Below are 20963 nucleotides of genomic sequence, written 5' to 3'. Positions count from 1 at the left end.
CGTGTTACCAAGTATGTGTGCAGTTTTATAGTTTTATTCTTTTACATAATTATTCTATGAGTAAAGAGGAAAAGGTGATGGGGCCATTGACAACCCTGACAACGCTGAACGTGCTGCTGGGGACTGAGGATCTGGCAGCTGTTGGGTGAGTCTCCCGGGGCCCAGTATTGCCCACCATGGCATGATCGCCCCCAGCTGCACCCACAGTCCTATTCTGAAGAATAATTTGTACTTGGAAGTTTATGAGGACGGGCCGCTTTCCTGACACGTCCCCTGTAATCACTGGTATGGATACATTAAAAGCTGAGCGTTACCTTACTCCGTAAGGCTATGTTCACGAGTTGCGTTTTTGCTTCGTTTTTTTTTTCTTCAAGAAAAGTCAGGATTTATCTTCCTTAAAGTTTTTGCACCAAAAACGCAGCAAAACCTGATACCTGAGTTTTTGCAGTTACTCAGTTACCGATTTCTGCGGGTGAAAAAACACTGAATGAATTGCCATGCTACAGTTTACAAAAACGCAGCAGTTTTCCAAATCAGTCAGGAAAAGAAACAAAGTGTGTGCATGAGATTTCTGAAATCCCATAGCTTTTGTTGGTAATGTAAAACGCAGCAAAATCACAACTTGTGAACATAACCAGTTTCACACGTCCTGATATTTCCGGTACCGTAGATGTCATTGTCCGTGTGTGCAATATGTAATACCTGCAGCACACGTGTGGCAACCGTGTGCCGTACGGGAAGCAGCCTTACAGTAAGCGCTGTTCCCCTGCGCCGGACACGGAAGACGGCTCTCATCATTCCCTCCTGCGCTGCCAGCAATCAGCACGAGCAGGGGAGAATGATGAGAGTTATATTCAAGTGACAACAATGACAGCAGGTGGCGGCTGATTATTACTCCCATCAGCTTCCACCTGCTGCCCCTAATAACAGTTAGTGCAGGAGCGGCAGATGGGAGTATCCCCCCCCCCACATGCGCTATAAAATAAATTATTTAATTAAAAATCTGGCGTAGTTCAGCTCAATCAGTTCACAGCAGATCACAGGGAGAAATTCTCATGGCCCCTTACCAGCCTGAGAATACCAGCCCCCAGCTGTCAGCTTTGGCATGGCTCGTTGTCAAAAATAGGGGGACCCCACGCCGTTCATTTTAAATTAATTAAATACATTTAAAAAAAATGCTGTGGGGTCCCTTCTATTCTTGATAACCAGCCTTGCTGAAGCTGACAGCTGAGGGTTGCAGCCCCCAGCTGTCAGTTTTGCCTGGCTGGTTATAGAAAACACAGGGGAACCCAAGCCAATTTTTTTATTTATTTTATTTATAGTGCAGGCGGTGGGTGAGGAATACTCCCATCAGTCACCGCTTGCTGTCACTGTTACTAGCGGCAGCAGGTGTAGTCTGATGGAAGTAATAGTTCCATCAGTCGCCGCCTGCTGTCATCACTTGAATATAACTCTCATCATTCTCCCCTGCTCACGCTGATCGCTGGCAGAGCGGGGGAGAATGAGGACAGTCATATTCACCACTTGGCGCCGGGGAACAGAGTTTATTGTATGGCTTCTTTCCTGGCGCCCCCGTGTGTTATCTGTGTGCATGTGTTTGGGACGTTTTGTGGCTCGTGCTGATCGTAAAAAACAGACATGTCAGTGTGCTTTGCCCACAGACACACGATCCATGGAAACACTCTGACGTGCACAGAACCATTCACTTGAATAGGTCTACACGTGTAAGTGTCTCCAGCACTTGTGAAAACTGTCACCACGTGTACCGCACACACTTACGTGTGAAGGAGGCCTAAAAGGGACATGTTCCTATAAAATCTGATCCTGGCAGCTCGGAATGTCAGGCCTCACCCCTCCTGTTTCCAACTCAGCTGTCTATTTAGTTTCCAGTAGGAATAACAAGGAAACCGCAAATTACACAGTTCTAAAAAATATGTTCCATATTATAGATACAAAGATAAGATAATTAGTAAAACAGGCAGTGAGGAAAGCAGACAGATCCTCTTTACTGATGTTTTCTTTTTGCCTCGCTCCGGGCCGTGCAGAACGTGATGTTTCGCTCTCTAGCCAGGGTCTGCGCCCAGGAGACAGCAGAATGGGCATGATGAAACCTCTCGTTTTGTCCCCAGGAGACTCGCTGATTCCATTTCTCGCTCTCACGTTGTATCCGCCGGGTCCTTATCCTCATCGCGTCCAGGCATCGGCTGCCATGTACTTCAGCCTCTGATACTTGATGGAGGCTCTCAGCTTCCTGAGAAAAGTCGCGCGCTTCGCTTTATCTGATGACAGTTTGGCAAGTTCCAGTCACCAGTGGCTCCTCGAGGAGGTGGTAGTCAGAGCCCGGACTGATGGCTCCCACCACATTACCTGTGTGCCCATGCTGACATAATTACAGCACAGACCGCGGGAACATTCATCAAGTGCATATTGCCTCCGATACCTCTGTCTTGTCGCTCCATCCAAAACCAAATCATCCTGAAGAGTCTGACAACAGCTCCTCAAGTCACCAAATGAGGCCTGGAGGAGTTATAGAGAGAAGGATCCAGGTTAGAATAATCGTTACTCCTAATAGCTTCAATAAAAATGGAAAAACCTCCTGAAAGTTGTTGCTTTCATTTCCTTTTCTTTTCACCTTGTTACATTTTATTTTCTACTTTTAATGGAAACACAATAGTGTGTGGACTAAAGGGGTTTTCAGAGATTAAGAAACCCCTCTAAGGAATCAACAGAGCAAAACAAGGAAAAGTACAAGCGAAGATAAGACACTTTGTAATACATTTTATGAGAAATCTGCTTCTTTCTCCACTTATGAGCCTTTCTTCTCTCTCCTCTGCTTCCTCATCTCATATTGCTAAAATCTGTCATGGTCAAGACAAGACAGATTGCAACAAGACATCAGATTACAGGTGCTTATGTCTATGAAGAGGAGGTGAGGAGTAGAGTGAGCAGCAGAAAGATGTACAGACACCCGATACTTCTGGTGTTTTATCTCACCCAGCAGCTGGATTCACTGCTATTCTGGTCAGTACTACTGTATAATGTTCTCAGTGCTACAGCTGCTTTGAAGTTAGTGTTTTAACTCATCTCACTGGTGGATTCACAGATACACTGCTCAGTGTTGCTGCTTTCTAGTACTTTTTTATCTCACCCCACTGCTGTATTCACAGCTACTCAGCTCAGTGCTGCTGTACAAAGTCCTCTATGCTGCACCTGCCTTCCAGTAAGTGAATTATCTCATCTCAATGATGGAGTCACAGTTATACTGCTCAGTGCTCCAACTTTCTAGTAAGTATATTCTATGTCACCCCAGTGTTGTATTCACAGCTACACAGCTCAGAGCGGCAGTACAATGTCCCACTTTCTAGTTAGCCTTTTATGTCATGCCAGTACTGGATCTGCAGAGGTATTGCTGAATGACGCTCTCAATACCACTGCTTTCCAGTAAATGTTTTAATTCCACCCGGTGTTGGATTCATAGGTACACTGCTCAATTCTGCAGTATAATGTATTCCATAGTGCTGCTTTCTAGAAAAAGAATTCTCACCAAAGTGCTGGATTCACAGCTTCATTGATCAGTATTGCTATATAATATCATACCTGCTGCTGAGTCTTCTGAATATGTGCTACACAGAGACAGAAAATCAGGAAAACTTGTGGAGAAGAAAGCATGATACAAGTTATATAGTGGGAAGAAATATTTCTCAAGTGACCTGAAAGAACAAGTACTGTACAATAACGTGCAGAAAGCAGCTGATTACAATGAAACTTATAAAGAAGTTAAAAAGGGAATTCCACTATAATAAAGCATTGCTGATGTTCTGATTCCCATAAAACAAAATCAGCAGAATAGTGAGTGTAGATCTGGGGTATAATACAGGATGTAACTCAGGATCAGTAATGTAATGTATGTACACAGTGACTGCACCAGCAGAATAGTGAGTGCAGCTCTGGAGTATAATACAGGATCTAACTCAGGATCAGTAATGTAATGTATGTACACAGTGACTGCACCAGCAGAATAGTGAGTGCAGCTCTGGGGTATAATACAGGAGGTAACTCAGGATCAGTAATGTAATGTATGTACACAGTGACTGCGCCAGCAGAATAGTGAGTGCAGCTCTGGGGTATAATACAGGATGTAACTCAGGATCAGTCATGTATGTACACAGTGACTGCACCAGCAGAATAGTGAGTGCAGCTCTGGAGTATAATACAGGAGGTAACTCAGGATCAGTAATGTAATGTATGTACACAGTGACTGCACCAGCAGAATAGTGAGTGCAGCTCTGGGGTATAATACAGGAGGTAACTCAGGATCAGTAATGTAATGTATGTACACAGTGACTGCACCAGCAGAATAGTGAGTGCAGCTCTGGGGTATAATACAGGAGGTAACTCAGGATCAGTAATGAATGTATGTACACAGTGACTGCACCAGCAGAATAGTGAGTGCAGCTCTGGAGTATAATACAGGAGGTAACTCAGGATCAGTCATGTAATGTATGTACACAGTGACTGCACCAGCAGAATAGTGAGTGAAGCTCTGGGGTATAATACAGGATGTAACTCAGGATCAGTAATGTAATGTATGTACAGTAACTACACCAGCAGAATAGTGAGTGCAGCTCTGGAGAATAATACAGGATATCTTTATTTCTTCTCTCTTTACATTCTATGTCATGATTTTCAGAGATTTGCCTTTTATAGGATGGATTATCTGGGTTCTTTAATGGCAAATGTTAAATATTTAAACTAAGCAGTGGACATGCCAGGGAGGAGGACACAGAGCATTAGTTGGAGGCTACACCGCTTCATGACTGACTTAACGTGACATATGATTTCTATTATGTCCTGTGGGGAAATTAAATTATGGCCGCACTTTCAGATATGGTTGTGATCGTTGCCAGTTGCTCGTGACTTTTTCCTATGGGAAATATTAGAAGTCACGTTGGGCTGCAGCCGTGCGGGGCTCTATCTACCAGGCACATGTGTACGGATCCTCTGGCCGCACTCCCTCACCAGTAATCTCCAGCATTGTGTCTGCGGACTTTTCTTCCTCTTACCGTTCCTTGTTAAATCTAAGGGAATGGAGCACAGCTGGGCGCTTCTGCCTCAGGCTCCACAAGTGAAGCGTCTCGTCGGCACATGCAGCGACCAAGGCACCCTGCGGACACAAGGAAAACAGTGACCAGTGCGGCATACGGAAGACATTGTGCTAGAGCCGGGACAGACATAACACCTGGGTGACGGGGCGCTGTCAGGTGTGTGACCTATGGGCAGTGTGGCCCCTCTGTGAGAGTATTCAGCTAGGGGCCATCTGCTCAGGTCTGGCACTGCCATGGTCAGGTATCACGTGCCTCATGACCCATCTGTGACCCCGGACACCATGATTGAGCAGAGTGACATAACAGGCGGCATGTCGGACAGGCAGACTCCGCACCGGCACGTGTGTGCCCTCACAAAACCATCATTCCTGTGGATTGTCCCCTGCTGAGGGCAATAACCCGGGCAAATCCTGCTGGTCCATCACCTATAGAAATCCAAGTGCTAAGGCAGCGGCTCTGGACCTCGCAGGGAACAGTTCACACGTCGCTTCCATCTGTCACCAACTGTCCAGATGTTGTCGCTATCCGCTCAAGATATTTTTTACTTCTGTTGTGTTATTTTTTAGCTACTGAAGCAAATGAATCTGAGGGATCGGCTCAAGCACGAGTCCAGGGGGAGGAGCTACAGTGAGGGGTTCTGGCCAATCACATCCAGCATAGGGTGTCAGGTGGCCAATCACCCCCCTGGACGTTCGCCAGCAGCCATTCCGCCATGTTGTCTACCCCATATGATAGGACTTGTCCACAGTCAGGACGGTGCGGTGACAGACAATCTCTGGATGGAGCGGTCCACATTCTTACCATTTTGGATGGTGAGGGTCGGACACGAGCAAAAAACACAACTGTGAATTACTGAAGTGGAATTGTTGCAAGACGTCACAAAGCCTACATGGCTGGTGCCCTAGACCACCAAAACAGCCTATGGTTAAGGGGGCTATGGACCAGCACTGGGATCTGTTGACCACCACAACAACCTATGGTGGAGGGGGCTATGGACCAGCACTGGGATCCGTTGACCACAACAGCCTATGGTGGAGGGGGCTATGGACCAGCACTGAGATCCGATGACCACCACAACAGTCTATGGTGGAGAGGGCTATGGACCAGCAGTGGGATCCGGTGACCACCACAACAGTCTATGGTGGAGGGGGCTATGGACCAGCAGTGGGATCCGGTGACCACCACAACAGTCTATGGTGGAGAGGGCTATGGACCAGCAGTGGGATCCGGTGACCACCACAACAGTCTATGGTGGAGGGGGCTATGGACCAGCAGTGGGATCCGGTGACCACCACAACTGTCTATGGTGGAGGGGGCTATGGACCAGCAGTGGGATCCGATGACCACCACAACAGCCTATGGGGAGGGGTCTACGGACCAGCACTGGGATCCGGTGACCACAACAGCCTATGGTGGAGGGGGCTATGGACCAGCACTGAGATCCGATGACCACCACAACAGTCTATGGTGGAGAGGGCTATGGACCAGCAGTGGGATCCGGTGACCACCACAACAGTCTATGGTGGAGGGGGCTATGGACCAGCAGTGGGATCCGGTGACCACCACAACAGTCTATGGTGGAGGGGGCTATGGACCAGCAGTGGGATCCGATGACCACCACAACAGCCTATGGGGAGGGGTCTACGGACCAGCACTGGGATCCGGTGACCACAACAGCCTATGGGGGAGGGGTCTACGGACCAGCACTGGGATCCGGTGACTGAGGCCATAGTTATTTGAGTTATATACAGTGTGAGTGCTCACTACTGGAGGGGTGTACAGAATATATGATTCCACGCTGAGGCCCTCTAATATCACACATTATATAGGTGGAGGAATTTATTCACCTCTTGGAGCCAAACTTGAACAATTGTTTGAACTTTTTTTGATTCATTGTTTTCACAAGTGGGCGGAGTTGAGTAGGAGGGACATGTCCATCAACAGTTTGAAAACTTAAGTTTAAAGGAGCCATCCTGAAAAATAGCCTAGATGGTTATAAATTAAAAGTCTTACAGATCCCCCATTAGATCTGTATCAGTGCTGATCACAGATCCATCTCTGTACTTCCCCACAGCCGATCACGTGTCATACAGCCATGTGACTGCTGCAAACCAAAAAATAACCATTGACTTGCTGCAGTGGTCATGTGACTACACAGGACATGCTCAACGACAGGGAAAGAATGGAGAAAAATCTGGGATCAGGAAGTATCGGCAGTGGATCCGTGGGGAGAATGACTGGTTTCTCTATGGCTGGAAACAGATGCAAAAAACGGGGATTAGACCTACCGGTAATATTGTTTCCAGGAGTCCATCCTGACAGCACCATGCAGGTTGTCCTTCCATCCTTATAGGGACAGGAAACACACGAGAGGTTAAAAGGTCCCCTCCCACTCCCACACTCCAGAGATTTTTCAAGTACCACTCCAGGATGAATGAATTCTTATTTATTGAGATTTTGTACAAGCATATTATTACAAATACAAATCGTAGGGAGGGAATTACCAGCGCTGTTAGGATGGACTCCTGGAAACAATATTACCGGTAGGTCTAATCCCCATTTTCTAGGACGTCCCTTCTGACAGCACCATGGAGAATACCAAAGTAGGTATTCACTAGGGTGGGACTACTGCCTGCAGCACCTTACGGCCGAAGGCCATCTGGCTACCCACCAACGTACCCAGCTTGTAGTGTCTTGTAAATGCCTAGATGCCGCTTTCCCCTTATTTTTACCCCCATATTGGACAAATAAATTTGTGTCTTTTCTCCACTCCCGAGTCTCTTCTACGCAGTGAATAACCGTACTTCTGACATCCATCGAGTGAAAGAATTTCTCTTTATTGCTTTTTGGGTACTGGGAAAATGAGGGCAGGATTATTTCCTGGTTTAAGTCCTGGGGAGATACTACTTTAGGAAGAAATCCCGGGTTAAGTCTTAGGATTATATGATCCTCGAAGATCTGAATATAGGCGTTCTGTACCGACAGGGCCTGAATTTCACCCAGTCTTTTAGCCAAGGTGATGGCCACCAAAAAGACTGTTTTGAGTGTGTTTTGCCACGTCTATTTCTGTTATTGGCTCGTATGGAGGTTTACATGGAGCATTGAGGACCAGATTTATGTCCCACGGGGGAACTGCTCTTCTTATTGTGGGTCTTAATCGCTGGATGGCTTTTGAAAAACGCGCTATCCACGGGTGAGATGCCAAGGGGGAATCAAAGAAAATACTTGAGACTGCTATTTGAACTTTTCGTGTGCTTGGACTCAATCCTTTGTTAAATCCTGGAATTTAGAGATGTTTGGATGGGACGTGTCTATGAGGGGGCTACCACATTCCGAGCAGAACTTCTTACAAATCTTATTGTAGATCGCACATGTAACAGGTTTATGGCGGGCCTGGATCGTGGAGATCACCTGGTCAGAGAGACCTCTGGATCTCCGGATCCATGCTGACAACTGTAGATTCCCTGGATTTGGATGTAGAACTGGTCCCTGAGAAAGCAGATCTTCCACCGCTGGTAGATGGAGTGGACCTTCCTGAGCCATCTTCCTTAGGAGGGGAAGCCAACTTCGTTTCGGCCAGAATGGTACGACTAGCATCACCCATGCTCCTTCCTCTCGAATCTTTCTGAGGACTCTTGATATTATGGCGATGGGGGGAAAGGCATATAGCAAACCCCCTTCCCATCTCTGGTTCAAGGCATCGTTCACGTCCGGGTGGTCCGCTGGATTGAGGGAGTAGAACCTCTGCAGCTTGACGTTGTTTCTTGATGCAAAGAGATCCAGCTGAGGAGCTCCCCACCGACGACACAGGCATACGAATGGCTCTTCACCCGGTGGCTCGGTCTGCTCAAATAATCGGCTACAGTGTTCTTGGAGCCTTCTAGATGTACCGCTGATATAGAGCGAACATTGTTCTCTGCCCAAGTGAAGATGCGAGCGGCCAGGTCCTGAAGAGACCCATGTCTTGGGCTTCCCTGGTGGCGAAGAAATGAAACTGCGGTTATATTGTCCAACATGATTTTTATGTGTCGGTCTTGTAAACGTGAGAGATTTCTTTTTAGTGTCTACCATACTGCACATAATTCTCTGTAATTTGAGGATTAGGAACTGATGTTTGCTGACCAAGTTCCCTGAAGGTATCTTCCTTCCAAATGGGCTCCCCATCCTTCCCTGCTGGCGTCTGCGACGATAGTCACACATGGTGATAGGATCCATGTTACTCCCTGACTGATGTTCCTGTGACTGGGCCACGATCTGAGTGATGATTTTTGTGTCGGAGCAAGACAAATGTCTTTGTCTAGAGAGGTCTGCCGCCTGTCCCATTTCGAAAGGATCACCCTCTGCAGTCCCCTCGTGTGGGCTTGGCCCCACTTTACGCATGGTATGCATGCTGTCAATGTACCCAAGATCTTCATTGCGGCTCTTATGGAGACTCAATTCCGCAGCAGTTGATATATTTTGTTCCTGACTGCTTCCTTCTTCTCTTCCGGCAATAGAAAGATTCTTTTTCTAGAACCTAAGATAACTCCCAGAAACTTCTTCCTGGTCCGACTTCTCCCTGTTCAGGATCCAACCCAGATCTTGTAGTGAGGAGATCACCAGGTTGAGCTGTCTTTTTAACTTGGAAGCTGAACGGGATATTAGGAGGAAATCGTCCAAGTATGGAACGAAGATCACATCTCTTTGTCTTAGGATAGTTTCAGACTAGTGTTCGTGGGCGCAGCGCATGGCCGCCGCTAAGCCCCGCCCCCCTCCGGTCAGTTCCTCCTCTGATCGCATGAGGCTGCATGCGATCAGCGTATCCTATATTTAACGTTGGATACGCTGATCGTGCGCTGATCTGATTTTAAAGGCGCTGCACCCAGAGCACAAAAATGCAACACAGCGCGTTTTTGTGCGCTGGGCGCAGCGCCAAATGGGCGCAGCACCAGCAAAATCAGACCAGCGCATGGTCAGCGCACGATCAGCGTATCCAATGCTAAATATAGGATACGCTGATGCTGATCGCATGCAGCCTCATGCTATCAGAGGAGGAACTGATAGGAGGTGGCGCGGCCGGGACTTAGCGGCGGCCCTGCGCTGCGCCCACGAACGATAGTCTGAAACTAGCCTTAAATATGCCACAATCTCGGTGACCAGCTTCGTAAAAACCCAAGGTGCTGAAGCTAGACCAAAAGGATGAGCCTGGAACTGAAAATGGTAGCACGAATCTTTATTTTTAGCGTATACCGAAGAAACTTTTGAGAGTGAGTGAATGGGAACATGATAGTATGCACTTTTTAGGTCTATCGTGCACATTACGGCATCTTGGTCTATCAGAGGAATGGTGGTTTTTAGGGACACCATCGTGCGACTCTCCCCTGAAGGCTTTCTTATCGTGAAAAGGGGGGGGGGTTGGTAAACTCGAGGTTATACCCCTGGAATACTGTGTTTAGGACCCAGAGTTTGAGAGATGAGCCCCCACGGACCTGCAAACTCCCTGAGGCGACCCCCAATGGGTATAGCGTCATTGTCTCCTGCTCCTAGAACTTGGTCCGGAGAGAGATAGAGGGGCTCTACTCTTCCCTCCTTTTGGGTTTTCTCAGCGACCCGATTTTCCTTTTCCCCGATATTCCTGCCTCTGGGAAGGGCGGGATCTCTGAAAGGGATAATATCTTTTTGAATTTTCCTCAGGAAAACCTTTTTTATTATCAGTGGCGTTCTCTAGAATTTTGTCTAGGACTGGTCCAAACACCTTCAAACCTGAGAAGGGTATGGCACACAATTTATTTTTTGACTGGTAGTCACCCGACCAGGTCTTCATCCATATGGCTCTACGAGCCGCACTGGGCAAAGAATTATTTCTGTCCGCAATCTAATTCAGCCGAAGCGTCTGCTAAAAAAAACAGTTGCAAGTGTCAAAAGGGGGAGACCTTCCAAGATATCTCTCCTAGGGGCTTTCCCCTTTAACTGGACTTCTAGTTGGTCGATCCACAGGGGCATAGATCTAGCAACAGATGTGGCAGCTATATTTGTTTCAATAACTGCAGCCGAAGCCTCCCAAGCCCTTTTAAGGAGTCCATCGGCTTTCCTGTCCATGGGCTCCCTGAGGCTAGAAGAATCTTCAAAGGGAATTGACGTCTTCCTTGATATTCAGGCCACTGGAACATCAGTCTTAGGAATTTCGTCCCAAGTGCGAATGTCCTCTGGTTCAAACGGTAGTCGAAGTCTGAATTCTCGAGGGATGACCAGCCATTTTTCAGCGTCTTCCCATTCCTCCAAAATCATCGTACGGATGTGATAGTTCACTGGAAAAACCTGACGTATCCGTGCTCTTAGGCCCCCAAACATTTCGTCCTGGACTAACTGAGGTTTTGGGGTTTCCTCGATCTGCATTGTACTTCTCACTGCACTTAGCAGCTCATCTGTGTTCTCTGATGAAAAGAGATACCTCTTCCCCACCCCAAGAGGTTCTGAGGTGCTCCAGGTCCGAGCTTAGTGATTGGACCTCCTCATCTGAGGATTGCTCAAACTCCCACCTCGGTCTCTTAGGACGGGGGTCCTTAATGGGACGAATGGGGAGGTAGGAGACCTGAGATGGAGGCCTGAACCTCCTCTCTGACCATGGTGCGCATCTTGGCAAAAAGGGAAGCTTGTTCGCTTCTGATAACTTTAAGGGTGCATCCCTCACATACAGTAGGTGTTTTTCCCATGACTCTGGAAGCCTGACGGAGCAGATAGCGCACTTCTTGGATTTCCCCAATTTTTGAGACGTTGGTGCCGTAGATACTGGTGCCGCGTCCCCCTAATGTAAAAGCACAGGAAAGTTTTTAATGAACTCCTGTCTTTTCTGGGTCTAATAGGACATACCCCTTTAAACACACTTACAGTCATTGGTGGTTCAGGGTGATCACTGGACCTCACTGCATCCTCCATATTTGCCTCTGGTACACAGTACCCTGTCCAAGGGATTAAGGTCCTTCCTTCCCTCGATTGAGCTGCCTGATCCTCAATCTTCAGCGGAATGCCGGCTCCTGCCGCGTCTGACGTCACCGGAAGCACCTTCTCCTACTGGTCCTAATGTGTTCCAGCCTGGAACGCAACCGGAAGTTGCTGTCTGTGGCGCCCAGAAGTGATGCGGCGGCCGGCGGTGGAGCCGAGAGCCCCCCGCTGGGAGGGAAGTGGCTCCAAGTCCCGGTGCCCCACTCCACAGGACGCCTGGCTGAGGAACCCCCCTTGGAGGGGAGTCAGCCCCGGACCTCTTGACAGGGGGAAGGCAGAGTTGGAACCCCCGATCCCACTGAGCCCACAAAGAAACGATGGAAGCACCAGAGCTCTTCTCTGACTTTCCACGATATCTCTCGTGGCCGTCCTTACAGGGACAGGAAAAACACTGGAGCATGGGAGTGGGAGGGGACCTTTTAACCTCTCGTGCATTTCCTGTCCCTATAAGGATGGAAGGACAACCTCAATTGTGCTGTCAGGAGGGACTTCCTGGAAAAAAAAAAATTTTTGTCTTCCAATCAGTTTAATACTGGCCATAAAATATTAGTGAATCTCCCCCAATTATGCACTGTGACCTCATACACTGTAGCCTCACAGGCAGTGCCCCCTACTCTGTGCCTCAATATGCTGTGAAACCACATACTGTGACCCCATGTCCTGTACCCCCACACGCTATGACCCTAAACACTGTGACCCCATAGACTTTGCCCTCATACACTTTGCCACCAAATGCTGAGACTCCATGCCCTGTGGCCCCACACGCTGTGACCCCATACACTGTCAGAGACGTGGTTTGTGGAAACACTTACCACGATCGGCGGAGAGCCTGGAGGGGTGTGAGTAAGAGAGCACCAGACTGTTCACTAGAGCCTCTGATAGTGAGGTTAGACTTGGCTCCCGATGAACACCACGTGCCACTCCATGAGAGTCCAACGGACACGCAGCAGCTGGACCCAGATTGGATGGTACAGGAGGCAGAGTTTGTATCAGAGTGCAGCAGGCAGGATCTGCACCAGAGTGCAGCAGGGACTGGTACACAAGCTTACCACAACTTAGACAGCAGAACAGGAAGGTTGCTCAGGCACCTCCCCAGTGGGGAGGAAGCAATATATACATAAAGCCCCACAGCCATTGGCTGGGGAAGAAATAGCAAGTGCATGTGCTGGCCCTTTAAGAGAGCGGGAGCGCACGCACGTGCGCTCTAAGGACATGGCTGGAGACTCTGCTGGAAGCATGCGGAGCATGGGGAAGGGAAGAACCGACCGCAGCGCGGGTGAGTAAAGTGACATGCCAGAGACCCTGCCTGTCCAAACAGAGATCTGGTGTGGTACTAACATACACTTTGCCTCCACACGCTGTAATCAGACGCTGTGATCCAATACGCTGTGACCCCCACACGCTGTGACCCCATTGTGATCCCATGCCCTGTGCGCCTCACATGCTGTGCGCAGGGTGGCGGTGGCAGTATGAGGGTTCAGGGGACGCTTACCTCATTGATTAGGAACTGAAGATGCAGGACAGCCGCGCCGCTCTCATGCTGGCAATGGCAGTCAACGCCAGGTCGGCCCAGTCTGAAATCGATGGTTAAGGATTTTACTAGTGAACCATTACAAAATAATTAACCCTTTCAGTGCCACAATTAGGTGAAGCGAGTAAAGGAGCAGTGGTGGAATTCCATTAGGACCCTCCATATAGGGGGCGCAGACAGAGAACACGTTTTCCCACTAGACCACCGTTCTAGTGACTTGTGAGGGTCCCAGTGATCATACACTAATCCGTGAGGGGTGAGACATTTCTTTGTGTGTGCCCCTTTAAGGTTTTGGAAACGGTTTATAGTTTTCTCTTCTTCTTGGAGAACTGTCTGTCACTCACAACCTGAAACAAGATAAAAGCTTCTCAGTGATCACACAATGGTTACATGGTGACGCATCCGTCTCGCTGACACATCCCTCATTCCTCCGAGTACCGCCGCTCGCTGACTGCACCTCCAGTGATGAGGGTCCTCTCGTACCTACCGGTGGGCGGTATCCTGTGCCGTTACAATAATGACTATGTAGTAAGGCTGAAACCTAAGTGGACGCAGGTGATGACAGGTGTATGTAGGACGAGACCCTGGAAGACCCCACAAGCGGAGGTAAATAAGTAGGTGCCCAACGTGTCATCCTCTCTGCACTGACCAGACCAGTGATCCTCAACCGGACCCTCTCCAGCAGAGGCAGAACCACAACTCCTATCACACTCTGCCTCACAGGCTGTCAGGGCCTGTAGGTTCACACAAGAGAGCTATTGAATGTGGACCCCCAGAGTAGCCGTACCCCAGACACGCTCCTACATCGACCCGTTTCACTTAACTCATTTGTCGGGTGAAATGGCTTCTAAGCTTTGTAATAGAAATATGGCTGATAAGTTAATTATTGAGGGTCCGACCACTGGGGACATTTCTCCCCATTACAATGACAGCTTATGTGCAGAGATCGATCTACTAACGACTGTTCTGTGCAGACCCGATCTGCTCGGTTTGTCTACACAATGAAACGTTCGCCAATCACGCAGCCAATCAGCGGCCATTTCAGGCCAATGTAGGGTAACAGGAAAAGCACTCCGTGCTGCAGACAGTGGTCACCGAGGGGTTAAGGTGCCGCAGGCCGGGTGTATACTTTCGGGCCAGCTGTCTGTGTGCAGACATCAATCCCTCAGCACACCTCCTCCTCCTCGGTAAACATGTACCCTAAGCCTTCAATTTCCATATAAATGCAGAATAAACAGCGACGTTTATTGGTGTCTGCGCTGACAGCGAGCGGCCATCACACAGACCCCGCTATTACCCACCCATCCGCTGCTACATCTCATGGTATTCGCCTGCCCCTCCCTCCATCACCCTTCCCACGTCTTTCCTGAGGCTTCTCCAGTGCTGCACCTGCTTTCTACGACTTCCAGCTTCTCATCACTGACCTGCACTGCTCCTAAAGGATAGGGGTCCAAACTCAAAGCCCACCCAGACATGCAACATCGGCGACTCAATCAGCGCCAGCTGAATCCATCTCATCCCAGCGCACCTCATATATAAGAAGAAAAAAGATTGCATCAAAATGAGCAAAACAGTTCAGTAAGTGACACATCACAGGAATCAGGGTCTCTGCCCCACATGGTCCTGCTCTCAGAAGACATAGCAGAAATCTGCTGACAGATTCCCTTTAAGGCACTCAGTGAGCTGTTTACCCAGCTTGTATCCTGCTCCTGATGCCCGTGGCGATCACACCCAGCATTGTGCGCAAACACAAATCCCAGCAGACGAACGCCGAGAGGCAGAATCTCAACATCCGCAGATCTGCATACTGGAGCTGCCGTGCAGACCGCCGCAGGCTGGAAACACGACGACCCAGGGACGAGATGTCACTACTGGAGAGGAGCAACGAGTATATACACAGCCGCTCTATATACACCTGCCCCGAGTATATACACGACCCCTCTATACACCTGCCCCGAGTAAATACACGACCCCTCTATACACCTGCCCCGAGTATATACACGAACCCTCTATACACCTGCCCCGAGTATATACACGACCCCTCTATACACCTGCCCCGAGTATATACACGGCCCCTCTACACACCTGCCTCGAGTATATACACGACCCCTCTATACACCTGCCCCGAGTATATACACGACCCCTCTATACACCTGCCCCGAGTAAATACACGACCCCTCTATACACCTGCCCCGAGTATATACACGAACCCTCTATACACCTGCCCCGAGTATATACACGACCCCTCTATACACCTGCCCCGAGTATATACACGGCCCCTCTACACACCTGCCTCGAGTATATACACGGCCCCTCTATACACCTGCCCCGAGTATATACACGACCCCTCTATACACCTGCCCCGAGTATATACACGACCCCTCTATACACCTGCCCCGAGTATATACACGGCCCCTCTACACACCTGCCTCGAGTATATACACGACCCCTCTATACACCTGCCCCGAGTATATACACGACCCCTCTATACACCTGCCCCGAGTATATACACGGCCCCTCTACACACCTGCCTCGAGTATATACACGGCCCCTCTATACACCTGCCCCGAGTATATACAAGACCCCTCTATACACCTGCCTCGAGTATATACACGGCCCCTCTACACACCTGCCTCGAGTATATACACGGCCCCTCTATACACCTGCACTGAGTATATACACGACCCCTCTATACACCTGCCCCGAGTATATACAAGACCCCTCTATACACCTGCCTCGAGTATATACACGGCCCCTCTACACACCTGCCTCGAGTATATACACGGCCCCTCTATACACCTGCACTGAGTATATACACGGCCCCTCTATACACCTGCCCCGAGTATATACAAGACCCCTCTATACACCTGCCTCGAGTATATACACGGCCCCTCTACACACCTGCCTCGAGTATATACACGGCCCCTCTATACACCTGCCCCGAGTATATACAAGACCCCTCTATACACCTGCCTCGAGTATATACACGGCCCCTCTACACACCTGCCTCGAGTATATACACGACCCCTCTATACACCTGCCCCAAGTATATACACGGCCCCTCTACACACCTGCCTCGAGTATATACACGGCCCCTCTATACACCTGCCCCGAGTATATACACAACCCCTTTATACACCTGCCCCGAGTATATACACGGCCCCTCTACACACCTGCCTCGAGTATATACACGGCCCCTCTATACACCTGCCCCGAGTATATACACGACCCCTCTATACACCTGCCCCGAGTATATACACGACCCCTCTATACACCTGCACTGAGTATATACACGACCCCTCTATACACCTGCCCCGAGTATATACACGACCCCTCTATACACCTGCCCCGAGTATATACACGACCCCTCTATACACCTGCCCCGAGTAAATACACGACCCCTCTATACACCTGCACTGAGTATATACACGACCCCTCTATACACCTGCCCCGAGTATATACACGGCCCCTCTATACACCTGCCCCGAGTATATACACGGCCCCTCTATACACCTGCCCCGAGTATATACACGGCCCCTCTACACACCTGCCCCGAGTATATACACGACCCCTCTATACACCTGCACTGAGTATATACACGACCCCTCTATACACCTGCCCCGAGTATATACAAGACCCCTCTATACACCTGCCTCGAGTATATACACGGCCCCTCTACACACCTGCCTCGAGTATATACACGGCCCCTCTATACACCTGCACTGAGTATATACACGGCCCCTCTATACACCTGCCCCGAGTATATACAAGACCCCTCTATACACCTGCCTCGAGTATATACACGGCCCCTCTACACACCTGCCTCGAGTATATACACGGCCCCTCTATACACCTGCCCCGAGTATATACAAGACCCCTCTATACACCTGCCTCGAGTATATACACGGCCCCTCTACACACCTGCCTCGAGTATATACACGACCCCTCTATACACCTGCCCCGAGTATATACACGGCCCCTCTACACACCTGCCTCGAGTATATACACGGCCCCTCTATACACCTGCCCCGAGTATATACACGACCCCTCTATACACCTGCCCCGAGTATATACACGGCCCCTCTACACACCTGCCTCGAGTATATACACGGCCCCTCTATACACCTGCCCCGAGTATATACACGACCCCTCTATACACCTGCCCCGAGTATATACACGACCCCTCTATACACCTGCACCGAGTATATACACGACCCCTCTATACACCTGCCCCGAGTATATACACGACCCCTCTATACACCTGCCCCGAGTATATACACGACCCCTCTATACACCTGCCCCGAGTAAATACACGACCCCTCTATACACCTGCACTGAGTATATACACGACCCCTCTATACACCTGCCCCGAGTATATACACGGCCCCTCTATACACCTGCCCCGAGTATATACACGGCCCCTCTATACACATGCCCCGAGTATATACACGGCCCCTCTACACACCTGCCCCGAGTATATACACGACCCCTCTATACACCTGCACTGAGTATATACACGACCCCTCTATACACCTGCCCCGAGTATATTCACGACCCCTCTATACACCTGCCCCGAGTATATACACGACCCCTCTATACACCTGCCCCGAGTAAATACACGACCCCTCTATACACCTGCACTGAGTATATACACGACCCCTCTATACACCTGCCCCGAGTATATACACGGCCCCTCTATACACCTGCCCCGAGTATATACACGACCCCTCTATACACCTGCCCCGAGGAAATACACGACCCCTCTATACACCTGCACTGAGTATATACACGACCCCTCTATACACCTGCCCCGAGTATATACACGGCCCCTCTATACACCTGCCCCGAGTATATACACGGCCCCTCTACACACCTGCCCCGAGTATATACACGACCCCTCTATACACCTGCCCCGAGTATATACACGGCCCCTCTATACACCTGCCCCGAGTATATACACGGCCCCTCTACACACCTGCCCCGAGTATATACACGACCCCTCTATACACCTGCCCCGAGTAAATACACGACCCCTCTATACACCTGCCCCGAGTATATACACGACCCCTCTATACACCTGCCCCGAGTAAATACACGACCCCTCTATACACCTGCACTGAGTATATACACGGCCGCTCTATACACCTGCCCCGAGTATATACACGACCCCTCTATACACCTGCCCCGAGTATATACACGGCCCCTCTATACACCTGCCCCGAGTATATACACGGCCCCTCTATACACCTGCCCCGAGTATATACACGGCCCCTCTACACACCTGCACTGAGTATATACAAGGCCCCTCTACACACCTGCCCCGAGTATATACACGACCCCTCTATACACCTGCCCCGAGTATATACACGGCCCCTCTATACACCTGCCCCGAGTATATACACGGCCCCTCTACACACCTGCCCCGAGTATATACAAGACCCCTCTATACACCTGCCCCGAGTATATACACGACCCCTCTATACACCTGCCCCGAGTATATACACGACCCCTCTATAAACCTGCCCCGAGTAAATACACGACCCCTCTATACACCTGCCCCGAGTATATACACGACCCCTCTATACACCTGCCCCGAGTAAATACACGACCCCTCTATACACCTGCACTGAGTATATACACGGCCCCTCTACACACCTGCACTGAGTATATACACGGCCGCTCTATACACCTGCCCCGAGTATATACACGGCCCCTTTACACACCTGCCCAGAGTATATACACGGCCCTTCTATACACCTGCACTGAGTATATACACGGCCCCTCTACACACCTGCACTGAGTATATACACGGCCGCTCTATACACCTGCCCCGAGTATATACACGGCTACTCTATACACCTGCACTGAGTATATACACGGCCGCTCTATACACCTGCCCCGAGTATATACACGGCCGCTCTATACACCTGCACTGAGTATATACACGGCCCCTCTACACACCTGCCCAGAGTATATACACGGCCCTTCTATACACCTGCACTGAGTATATACACGGCCCCTCTACACACCTGCCCAGAGTATATACACGGCCCTTCTATACACCTGCACTGAGTATATACACGGCCCCTCTACACACCTGCCCAGAGTATATACACGGCCCCTCTACACACCTGCACTGAGTATATACACGGCTACTCTATACACCTGCCCCGAGTATATACACGGCTACTCTATACACCTGCCCCGAGTATATACACGGCTACTCTATACACCTGCCCCGAGTATATACACGGCCGCTCTATACACCTGCACTGAGTATATACACGGCTACTCTATACACCTGCCCCGAGTATATACACGGCTACTCTATACACCTGCCCCGAGTATATACACGGCTACTCTATACACCTGCCCCGAGTATATACACGGCCGCTCTATACACCTGCACTGAGTATATACACAGCCGCTCTATACACCTGCCCCGAGTATATACACGACCCCTCTATACACCTGCCCCGAGTAAATACACGACCCCTCTATACACCTGCCCCGAGTATATACACGACCCCTCTATACACCTGCACTGAGTATATACACAGCCGCTCTACACACCTGCACTGAGTATATACACGGCCCCTCTACACACCTGCCCCGAGTATATACACACTCTACATACACCTGCCCCGAATATATACACAGCCGCTCTATACACCTGCCCCAAGTATATACACGGCCCCTCTACACACCTGCACTGAGTATATACACGGCCGCTCTATACACCTGCCCCGAGTATATACACGGCCCCTCTACACACCTGCCCAGAGTATATACACGGCCATTCTATACACCTGCACTGAGTATATACACGGCCCCGCTACACACCTGCACTGAGTATATACACGGCCCCTCTACACACCTGCACTGAGTATATACACGGCCGCTCTATACACCTGCCCCGAGTATATACACGGCCCCTCTACACACCTGCCCCGAGTATATACACGGCCCTTCTATACACCTGCACTGAGTATATACACGGCCCCTCTACACACCTGCACTGAGTATATACACGGCCGCTCTATACACCTGCCCCGAGTATATACACGGCCCCTCTACACACCTGCCCCGAGTATATACACGGCCGCTCTACACACCTGCCCCGAGTATATACGCGGCCGCTCTACACACCTGCCCCGAGTAAATACACGGCCCCTCTCTACACCTGCCCCGAGTATATACACAGCCGCTCTATATACACCTTCCCCGAGTATATACACAGCCGCTCTATATACACCTGCCCCGAGTATATACACAGCCACTCTATATCAGGGCTGGGGAGTCGGTAAGCCAAACCTGCGACTCCGACTCCTCAATTTCCCTTACAC

The 20963-nt window shown here is 49.8% G+C and overlaps 1 protein-coding gene and 1 long non-coding RNA gene across 9 annotated transcripts in view; both read right to left on the bottom strand.

Moving 5' to 3' along the window:
* The window catches only part of STXBP5L (syntaxin binding protein 5L), a 340555-nt gene that overhangs the window by 194327 nt on the left and 125265 nt on the right, over positions 1–20963 (bottom strand). For all 8 annotated transcript variants that reach the window (XM_073576992.1, XM_073576994.1, XM_073576997.1 and 5 more), the window contains exons 3-4: positions 13579–13660; positions 5064–5164 (exon numbers count right to left, since the gene is read on the bottom strand). In XM_073576992.1, coding sequence (XP_073433093.1) covers positions 5064–5164; positions 13579–13660 — 183 coding nt within the window. The remainder of the gene's footprint in view (positions 1–5063; positions 5165–13578; positions 13661–20963) is intronic.
* Positions 1919–5011, bottom strand: LOC141091436 (uncharacterized). Its single transcript, XR_012232514.1, has 2 exons — positions 3598–5011; positions 1919–2517 (listed from the first exon to the last, which is right to left on the bottom strand). It is a non-coding gene; the product is annotated as an uncharacterized lncRNA (long non-coding RNA).

This window comes from Dendrobates tinctorius, unplaced genomic scaffold (genome assembly GCF_039654945.1).
Source record: "Dendrobates tinctorius isolate UK_male_01 unplaced genomic scaffold, ASM3965494v1 ptg000054l, whole genome shotgun sequence".
Classification (NCBI taxonomy): domain Eukaryota; kingdom Metazoa; phylum Chordata; class Amphibia; order Anura; family Dendrobatidae; genus Dendrobates; species Dendrobates tinctorius.
This window is presented reverse-complemented; position numbering and strand designations above follow the sequence as displayed.